The 10,943-nt window shown below is 41.8% G+C and overlaps 1 protein-coding gene across 3 annotated transcripts in view; it reads left to right on the forward strand.

Annotated features, from left to right (window-relative positions):
• The first annotated feature begins 1,836 nt into the window (after positions 1–1,836).
• The window catches only part of NUP85 (nucleoporin 85kDa), a 35,888-nt gene continuing 26,781 nt past the window's right edge, over positions 1,837–10,943 (forward strand). Inside the window, exon 1 of one of the 3 annotated variants that reach the window (XM_012662296.1) lies at positions 1,837–1,843. Coding sequence is in view for 2 of the 3 variants with exons in the window: in XM_012662294.1 (XP_012517748.1) it covers positions 7,837–7,869 (33 nt within the window). In the remaining variant the exon portion in view is untranslated. Of the gene's footprint in view, positions 1,844–7,522; positions 7,870–10,943 lie in introns of those variants that run through there. The other 2 variants (XM_012662294.1, XM_012662295.1) reach the window with 2 other exon arrangements.

The following is a 10,943-nucleotide window of genomic DNA, read 5'->3' on the forward strand; positions in this document are numbered from 1 at the left end:
CCCACCTCGGCCTCCCAGAAGAGCTAGGATTACAGGCGTGAGCCATCGCGCCCGGCCTTCCCTGGTGATTCTTAAGTACGCTCTTAAGTTTCAGAACCACAGACCATTGTAAAATAAAAATAAAACAAAAGTTCCTGACACTCCCTGGTTCCATGGCAATCATCTACCTTTCAGGATAAAGTCCAAAATTCCTATGAGATCTACAAAGACCTCTGAAAGCTAATCCAGACTAACTAGCCTCATTTCCCCTTGAAGCCTCTGTTTGGGCCATATTCAGTTACTTGGGGTTCCTGAATGTGCCTGTTCTCTCTCAACTCTAAGCTTTTATCCTTTGTGGGTACTCCAGGATTCACTGAATGAGTGAATGAATTGAAACTATCACTATGTGTAAGGTCCTGTGGCACTGGGGATACGAAGAAGGGCAGACAAAGTCCCTGACTCAAATAACTTATAATTGGGGGAGGAGGAAATACACAAGAAGCGAAGGGAAAGAGAAGCAACAATTGCTGGACACCTGCCATGTATCAGGCACTGAGTGGGGCTTTAGTAATGTAACTCATTTTCTCCTTACAGAAACCCTTCCAAGCAGGTATAGTATTTATTAGCTACTGAGTCTCAAAGGGATTAAGTAATTTGCCCAGTATCACACAGCTAGAAAGTAGTGCTGACAGCGCTCCTATATGCCAGGGAATGGATATGCTGGGTGCTATGCCAGGTACTGAGCAGAGAGAAAAGGAGATGCTACCCTTGCCCTTGAGGTTCTCCTACACCCAGGTCTTTCCATTGCCACCCCACACCTTCCCATCCTTGTAGGACTGCAGAACCTGTCAAAGAAATGTCATGTTCAACTTACCCTCATTAATATGTGGGGACCTCCAATGAGCAAATGGTTTTTTAATCATTGGCTTCTGGGTGATAGGTGTGTCCTTACAATATCCCCTCCAAAGTTATGCTAAATTACAAAATCACCTTCAAGCAAAGGAGGATTTTGCATAAAATGCATATTCAAGTGTGTGAGCAATATATAGTCCAATGGCAAACTGGAATTCTTTGACCTGGGCCAAAGAAATCTACTAAAATTATATATTAAGAGTCTTTTTCCAATTTCCAGGGGAAAAAAATGAAGAAATACAGATTTCCCCACATTAAGATTCTCCCTCTATCATTTTTATAGGTGTGGGAAAGGGGGTACCTGTGTACTGAAAAAAGATGCTCTAGAAAAAGAAAGTAGCTGGGTGCAATGGCCCCGTAGTCCCAGCTACTTGGGAGGCTAAGAGTGGAAAGGAGGAACACTTGAGCCCAGGAGTTCAAGTCCAGCTTGGGCAACATAGTGAGACTACTGTCTCTTAAAAAAGAAAAAAAAAAAAACTTAAGGAGAAGTATACACAGAAAAGAATAACAATGGCAGACATTAACTGAGTGATTATTATATGGGGACTCTGTGCTATACCCTTAGTCCTTATAAAGCCTCTCTTATAATTATCTCCATTATACAGATGAAGAAAGCGAGACAGGGAGCGGTTGGGCAACTTGGTCTCCCAGCTTGAGGTGGCAGAGCCAGTACAGAACTCAGGCCTTCTGACCCAGCCCAGTACTTAATTACTGTATTATGTCAGGCTACACAGAGACACTGTGGAAAGCCACAGAGAGAAAACATGAAAAAAAAAAAAAGTGTGTGGGGGAGAAATCCTAGAATAGTACCAGGAGCACCAATAAAGTTTTGACTTAAATTTTTTATTTCTGTCTCCTCCAGCAGAATGGAAGTTCCATGGAAGCAGAGATCTGTCTGTCTTGTTCTCAGTTTTGTTCCTAGCACCTATCACAGTTCCTTGGATCCTACTCTGTGAGTAAAGGAATGAATGAGGAGGGAGTTTGCAGTGGGCAGTTGTCACTGTGAGGAGTTAACTAGAAACTTGCGCAAGAAAGGCCTAATTCTCCCGGGAACCTAATTAAATATCAATAACGAATGTTAGATGTAGAGGGTAAAAATAGGGTGAACCAGGGAGAATGTACTCCCCAGGGTCAAGTGCCAAAGGACAAAACATCTTTTCTGAAAGGGGTAGGAGAATAAGAATCACAGAGTCTTGTTGAGAGCTTTAAATCCTCAACAAAAACCCTATACATATAACTAAATTTAAAATACAGATGACTAAACCGTGTGTACTTTATACCATCAAATTTCCTTCACATTCTAATGTAGTTTAGCTGACTACTTGAGCTGTCTCTGCAAATACTGCAGGAATACTGAATGCAGAATTCCTCAATACTGCAGCAAATCTGGAGGCAAAATGGTGATGATATTGTAGAAACTTTCCAATTTTATGTTTTGGGTCATGGAAAAGATGATAGAACCCAAGATTGTACCAGCAGTCAATGCCAAGAATCTAGTACAGGTTGAGCATCCCTAATCCAAAAATTCAAAATCCGAAATGTTAAAAAATCCAAAACTTTCTGATTGCTGACATGATAACCATGAGTGGAAAATTCCAAATTCCACACCTGACACCTTTGCTATCTTTCTCTCTCTCTCTTTTTTTTTTTTTTAAAGAGAATCTTGCTCTGTTACCCAGGCTGGAATCCTGGGCTCAAGCAATCCTCCCTCCTCAGTCTTCCAAGTAGCTAGGACTACAGGCCCACACCACCATGCCCAGCTAATTTTTTTTTTTTGGGGGGGGACAGGGTCTCACTCTATTGCCCAGGCTAGAGTACAATGCCTACTCACAGATGATCACAGCTCCCTGCAACCTCAAACTTCTGGGCTCAAGGGATCTTCCTACCTCAGCCTGGTGAGTAGTCCACTACAGGTGTATGCCACTACAGTTGGCTGATTTTTTTTTTTAGAAACAGGGTCTCACTGTGTTATCCACACTGGTCTCAAACTCTTGGCCGTAAGTGATCTTCCTGCCTTGGGTTCCCAAAGTGCTGGGATTACAGGCATGAGCCACTGCACCTGGCCAACCTTTGCATTCTGATGGTGCAATGCACACAAACTTTGTTTCATGCACAAAATTATTAAAAATTTTGTATAAAATTACCTATTACCTTCAGGCTATGTGTATAAGGCATATATGAAACATAAGTAAACTTGTGTTTAGATTTAGATCCCATCCCCAAGATACCTCATTACATGTATGCAAATATTTTAAGATCAAAAAAAAATCCAAAATCTGAAAAACTTCTGTTTTCAAGCATTTTGGATAAAGGATACTCAACCTGTATATAATTCTTTAAATGTGTTAGTTGGCATATAGAATATAGGGAAATAATTGTCCCATTTCACCATATTGTATATTCACTGAATTTTTTTTTATTTTTGAGACAGAGTCTCGCTGTTGCCCAGGCTAGAGTGCTGTGGTGTCAGCCTAGCTCACTGCAACCTCAAACTCCTGAGCTCAAGCAATCCTCCTGCCTAAGCCTCCCGAGTAGTGGGGACTACAGGCCCGTACCACGATGCCTGGCTAATTTTTCTATTTTTTAGTAGAGACAGGGTCTCACTCTTGCTCAGGCTGGTCTCAACTCTGAAGCTCAAGCAATCCTCCCACCTTGGCCTCCCAGAGTGCTAGGATTACAGGCATGAGCCACCGTACCTGGCCCATTGACTGAATATTGATATACATATTGCACAAACATAACTTACAGAATAGTCTTGTAAGCTTTTTGTGTGCAAGTATATCACGTTTCATTTTTATAGTCTCAGCAAATAACAAACTCCTGAGAGCCAGTGATCAATAAATGTTCATTGCCCAGGCACGGTGGCTCACGCCTGTAATCCTGGCACTCTGGGAGGCCGAGGTGGGCGGATCGCTCAAGGTCAGGACTTCGAGACCAGCCTGAGCAAGAGCAAGACCCTGTCTCTACTAAAAAATAGAAAGAAATGATCTGGACAACTAAAAATATATATATAGAAAAAATTAGCTGGGCATGGTGGCACATGCCTGTAGTCCCAGCTACTTGGGAGGCTGAGGCAGTAGGATCACTTGAGCCCAGGAATTTGAGGTTGCTGTGAGCTAGGCTGATGCCATGGCACTCTAGCCCAGGCGACAGAGTGAGACTCTGTCTCAAAAAAGAAAAAAAATAAATAAATAAAATAAATGTTCATTGACTAATTGATACAACAGTTACTTTTTGTACTACTTTTCATTAGAATGCCAAAAATGCCTAAATAAGGGTTCCCAAATGCCTGTCAGTTATGCAGGCTTGACATTGGTATGACAATTTCAAGTTCTACTGGCCCCATTAGTGCTCAAATCCTACCTCTCTGTCCATTGCTGGATTCAAGCAGGGCATTGGCAATGAGGCTCAGTGACTTGAGGCTGTTTGTTTCATAACATGAACAGAAACAAAATGAACACAGCTGTATTTTGCAGAGTTGTGCCCAATGTAGATATTCTCTGTACTCTTCAAGCTCCTCTTTGTGATTGATTACTCTCACTTGGAGGTAGGGAAGACAGAGTTGGAAAAATGGTTCTCAAATGGTGGTCCCCTGGTCGGTAACTTTACTTGGGAACTGATTAGAAATGCAAATAACCAGGCCCCATTCCAGACCTACAGAATTGGAAGCTCTGGGGATAGGGCCCAGGAATCAGTGGTTTAACAAGCCCTCGATAATTCTGAAGTGGTTTAACAAGCCCAAGATAATTCTGAAGTTTTCTGACATTTGAGAACCACAGCAGCTTTCACTCCTCCAATAATAAATTTGTCACATTTATAATTTTACTTCTCAACTTGAAGTCTTATGTGGCCAGATATACATTACTAGACCTATAAAGCAGGTTTTTAAATTCATGTACATGTACATATGTACATTTGTGTATATAACCATGTATGTATTACTATCTATCTATATAGGTATTAATATCTATATATATTTGAAACATTTATCAGTAAAATACTTTTCTATTTTTGCTTTTGTTTTGAGATGGGGTTTCCTTATGTTGCTCAGGCCGGTCTGGAATTCCTGGGCTCAATTGATCCTCCTTCCTCAGTCTCCTGAGTAGCTGGGATTAAGACAGAAGCCAACTCACCCAGCTAGTAAACTATTTCTAGAAGAATAAAAATTTTAAATTCACTCACATCCTCATAATTCTAAAACAACATTTATTTCTCATTTTAATTTCTAATTTTTTTTTTCTTTTTAGCAATGAGAACTATCAGAGAACATTGGTTTCTCATCTTTATCCATATGTAAACCTCTTTACATAATTGCAGAAATATACAATTTTCGGTTTACTGTTAAATTTAAAATTTCTTGGTAAAAATAATTAAAAGATAACTTTTTCTGGGCTTGGTGGCTTACGCTTGTAATCCTAGCACTCCCAGAAGCCGAGGTGGGAGGATTGCCTGAGACCAATCTGAGAAAGAGCAAGACCCCCATCTCTACAAAAAATAGAAAAATTTGCTGGGTGTTATGGTATGCACCTCCAGTCCCAGCTACTCAGGAGGCTGAGGCAGGAGGATCCCTTGAGCCCAGAAGTTGGAGGTTGCAGTGAGCTATGATCATGCCACTGCACTCTACCTGTGGTGACAGAGCAAGACTCTGTCTCAAAAAAAAAGATAACTTTTTCTGATTTTAAGAGTAATAATACTTATTCCTGCCAGTCTTTTTTCTACATAATATCTATAGATACCTTTTATTTTTTACAAAATTGAGAATTTTGTTTACAAAATTTTACTAAATCGCATCTTTATAAAATTGTTCTAGTTATCTTTTAATGACTGCATTAAGAATTCTTTGTGAGACACTTCCTTTTTTTATTCACTTGTCCTTTTTTTCTTAATTATTTTTTAAAAATCCCATTTACTGGAAGTGTAATTTGAGGACAAAAAAGGTGCACATTTTATAACAACTACTTTAAAATTTTTGATTTATCTGCTAGTGAATGTTTAGTTTACTTTGAAAACATCAGGCCTCTTTTTACCCCTTAGAAAGTGGAAATAAATGTGCAACTTCTCACACTTCACAGCCACATTATCGGTGTCAGAGACACTTAGTAACACTGTTAAACATCTGGATAATGCAGTAAGACATAGATGATAGAACAGTTGTGTTTTGTGCAAAACTACACTAAATTTCATCCTACAGATTGCTAACTTCAGGAACAGGGATTTGGATGAAATTGTGATAGCCATAGGATTTTTCTTCCTTTCCTTGACAATTTGTGCTTCAGAAGAACAAATTCTTAGGTGACAGGATATTCCTAATCATTCCACATTATCTTATTTCCGCCAGTTCAAATAAATCATTCAGAATAATCTCAGGAAAAGAAGTGTTTTCCTTGGGTAAGACATTGATAGGCTTGCCTTGTTTTCAGATCAAATTTTTCCCCTAAATAAAAGCTGTTACACCAGCCTGAGCAAGAGCGAGACCCCGTCTCTACCAAAAAATGGAAAGAAATTAATTGGACAGCTAAAAATATATGTAGAAAAAATTAGCCGGGCATGGTGGCGCATGCCTGTAGTCCCAGCTACTTGGGAGGCTGAGGCAGTAGGATTGCTTGAGCCCAGGAGTTTGAGGTTGCTCTGAGCTAGGCTGATGCCACAGCACTCTCCCCAGGCAAGAGAGTGAGACTCTGTCTCAAAAACAAAACAAAACAAAACAAAAAAAAGCTGCTACATTTTCAGGCATTGTTTCCTAACACTTATTTTAAATTATGAATTATCTTCAGTTTGTTCAAATAGATGCTTATTTGGGCTGGGTGTATGCCTGTAATCCTAGCACTTTGGGAGGCCAAGGCGGGAGCATGGCTTGAGGCCAGGAGTTCAAGGCTAGCTTGGGCAAAATAGAGACACTCAACGCCCTACCAAAAAAAAAAAATTAGCCGGGGCGTGGTGGCTCCTACCTGTAGTCCCAGCTCAGGGACTGCACGAACCCAGGAGTCTGAGGTTGCAGTGAGCCATCACTGCACCACTGCACTCTAGCCCAGGCCACAAAGTGAAACCCTGTCTCAAAAAACAAACAAACAAAAAAACCCACCAAAAACACACAAAAAAGTTGCTTATAAAATGTATAACCAACCAGTACTATTCTTACGTGGTGTATTATATGCTATTCAAAAAGCAACTTAACTCCTTTAAATTACTGGAGCACTTTTGACTTTTCTATAACAAGGCCAGGGATTCACTGATTTGAGTGCTTTGTTCTGCTTTTCTTCGGAAAGACAACAAAACCGGTATTTGTGTTTAATTAAGCAAGCCCAGCTGTCTCGATTTCACAGTTGTTTCAGCTGCATCAATTTTGTCCGCGTGTCTCGTGTGTTTTGGGGTGGGAGTGGCTGCACCTACTTTCTAACACAAAACTGTTGGACCGTCGCGGTTCGGAGAGGCGGCTGCGACGACACAAAAGTGGAGACCAGGGAGAGGCGAGGACAGCCAGAGGTTGGGAGAGGTCGCGGGCTCACTGGAGACCTAGACTGGCCCGACCAGGACTGCAGCCCTAGAGCAGCCGCCCCAGCCCTGGTACGCGCAGCCGCACCGCTTCAGGCCCCAAGCGCCCCTCCAGCCACTCCCGCTGCCTCCGGGGACCTTCTCCCTGCCCGGCGCGGGGCTGTCCTCGGCGCCGCCTGAGCTGGTGAGGTGGTTACTGTGAGGACAGGTTGCCCCTGGCGCTGTTTTCCCCAATGTGCTGTCGAGTCCAGGAAAGAGGGACACGTGTCGAAGGCCGCAGAAGGGTGGGTCGTGGCTGAGAGGAGAAGTCCCTGCAGCGTAGCGGGATTTGGGCCCTCAGGCGCTGCAGGCGGCGCCCAGGCAGGGTCCTCTCTCGCAGCGGGCTCTGAGCGGGAGGGCTGAGCGGGAAGCATTGGCAGCCGGGCGAGATCCAGGCGGCTGGCGTGCGGAGCTATGGAGGAGCTCGATGGCGAGCCGACAGTCACTGTAAGGGCGCCCCGAACAGGCTAGCGTGCCCTCGCGGTTGTAGGACTGTGTCTGCTTCATCACCTCAGGCGTGTGTACCTCCCTGCCGGCCGCGAGGCGCCGGTCCCTTTCCAGCGGCTCAGCTGCCACTGTTAGGAGGTCTCGACATTACTGGGTGCCCGCGTTCGGGCCGTAGTGGTCGCTAGGTTTCTGTTCCTTTGTGTACTCACGAACCCTGGCTTCAGAGACCCCTCTCCATCCCGCCCCCTCCTTCGTCTTCCTGACTTTTTCTACTTCCTCGATTTTCGTGTAGGGCATTCGAATAGGCTCAGACCAAGGAGAGGAATTGGGGCTTTTTTCCTTCTAGCTATACCAACCTCTGCATCGCAGCACCGTGAGCTTGGCTTTTGCCTGTGTAGCTCGAGGTTTATTAAACGTATTTATTCTCTCAGGAGACTCTTCTTACTTTTATTGCTCTGCGTTCAGTTCTGTTGAACTCTCAAGAAAGTATGCCAAATGTGGATGATCTGTGATGTTTATAAAATTCATGGGCTTTAGATACGCAATGCCTACTGTTCCCGCTGCCTGGAATGCTCTAATTTTTTCTCTTTGGTTTATCTCCTGCACATTTTGCAAATACAAGCTCTAACAGCCTCTTTCTCAGAGAAGCCTTCCCTGACCTCCCTGACTAGGTCAGATATCTGCCCATTATAGGCTTTCAGAGTTCTGCATTTCTTAGCTCTTGGTAACCTGTAGGTCACACTAAACTGTAAGTTACCTGAACTTGTGTTTTTGCTTTTTAGAAGATTAAGATGCCTACAGTTTTAAGCTAGAGCCATCACATTGTAAAGCCAGTCTATGACAAAAACAAAAAATTGAAAATAAGGCTCATTTCAAAGCTAACTAGACAAAACGAGATGTGAGATCTTAAGTAGCAGTTAACGTAAGTTTGTTATTCTCTGTAAGTTTACTGTTGTGGAATGTTTAAATATTAAGTACATATATGAAGTACTTTAAATAGTTAAATATCCATCAAGGAATGTGTCATTGTGAGAAAAAGAATTAGAGAGGCCAGACATGGTAGCTCTTGCCTGTGATCCCTGCACTTTGGGATGAAGATCGCTTGAGGCCAGAAGTTAAAAAGGCCAGCCTGGGCAACATAAGGAGACCTGTCTCCATTTGAAAAAAAAAAAAATTAGCCAGGTGTGTTGGCCAGCTTCTGTAGTCCTAGCTACACGGGAGGCTGAGGCAGGAGGATCTCTTGAGCCCAGGAGTTCAAGGATGCAGTGAGCTATGATCAAGCCACTGTATTCCAGGCTGGGCAACAGAGCCAGACCTTGTCTAAAAAATAAAAAAGAATGACTGGAACTTTTTTCAAACTATATGTCATCTTGCCTTTTCCTCTTCCACTTATGACAGAATCTTTGGATGGGGGAACTTTTCCAGTACCCTGTCCAGCCTTGGATTGCTACTACTTTGATACTGAGCCATGCATTTACAAAGGGGATGAAGAGGCTCTCAACTGATTTTTTTATCCCCCAGTAGTGATGTGCTTGTGATAACCTAGCTCACATTGTGTTAGAGAAGCCAGGTAGGAAACTGGTTGGCATTGTGTGCAGAGCCTTACTGGGGTGCGTTATCTTGATAGAACTCCATTGTCTAGAGTTTGAACTTCAACTCTGCAAGTTCAAATTCGGTCGTATCTGAGTTTAAATTTGCTCTTTGCCCTACTCTAATCACAGTCTAAAGAGATTGATGAATAATATGAAATACTGTAAGTTTATCTTTCATAGCAGTTGTGTCTGCTTTTCAGGCAACTGCTTCCTCTTATCAAGGCACATGAAGGAAGGCAAGTTACAAATTAGCAGATTCAAGCATAGATTTAAAGACAGTAGAATGATTTTGAGAGTTCTTCTAGATCAGTAGTCTTATTCTTTTGGTTAAAGGACTCTTAAATGTAAGTTCTCTTCCCAGAAAAATATTCATGCATATAATTTCATGTGGTTCAAGCACCCATGGAAGCCCAGACAACTTTTCAATAATTTCCCATCCCTCAACTGCTTTCTTACTTTATCACCATTAGGTTAGTTTTCTCTATTCTTGAACTTCGATACAATGTCTGTCTTTTTTGTGTCTTCCAACAGCTCAGCCTGTTTTCAAGATTCATCTATGTTGTAGCATGAATCAGTAGGTTGTTCCTTTTTATTGCTGAATATTAATTCATGGTATGACTATATGACGGTTTTTTACAGCTCTCCGTTTGCTGACAGGCACCTGGATTGTTTCCAGTTTTATGTACTGTAAATAATGCTGTTATGGACATTCTTCCACAATCCCGGTTTTGGTGCCACCACCTCCTCCCCCTGCTCCTCCTCCTCCTTCTCCTCCTCCCCTCCCCCCCACCCCAGTACGTATTTATCTAAAAGAAACTGTCAGTTTTCTGAAGTGGTTGGTTATATTATTTTTTTGGATCAGCAGAGTATGAGCGTTCCAGTTACTCCACATCTTCACCAACTCTTGGTATGGTCAGTCCAATTTTAGCCATTCCAGTGGGTATATAGTGGTAGGTCATTATCAGTTTGATTTGTATTTCCCTAGTGATGGAAGATACTGAGAATCTTTTATGTGCTTATATGTCATTTGTATATCTTCTTTGTGAAGTTCATTAAAATCTTTTGCCCATTTTGTTGTCAGGTTGTTTGTTTTATTATTGGATTGTAAGAGGTTTTTTTTTTTTTGGTAAGAGTTCTTTATACTTTCCAGATACAAGCCCTTTATCAAATATGTGTTTTGCAGATATTTTCTCCCAGTTTGTGGCTTGCCTTTTCATTTTCTTAACTATCATTCGCAGAACAGAAGTTTTTAATGTTAATGTAGTCCAGTTTATAAATTTTGTCTTCTATAGTTTGTGCTTTTTATGTCCTATCTTCGCTTACTTTAAGGTCAGAAAGATTTTCTGTTATGCTTTCTTCAAGTATTATAGGTATTGCTACATTATGTCTGTGATTAACTTTTAGTTAATTTTTATATATGGTATGAAGTTCATTTTTTTTTTTTTTTTTACATGGCAAAATGCTATCTTTAGAATGAATTAA

This window comes from Propithecus coquereli, unplaced genomic scaffold, assembly GCF_000956105.1.
Source record: "Propithecus coquereli isolate 6110/MARCELLA unplaced genomic scaffold, Pcoq_1.0 Scaffold76, whole genome shotgun sequence".
Classification (NCBI taxonomy): Eukaryota; Metazoa; Chordata; class Mammalia; order Primates; family Indriidae; genus Propithecus; species Propithecus coquereli.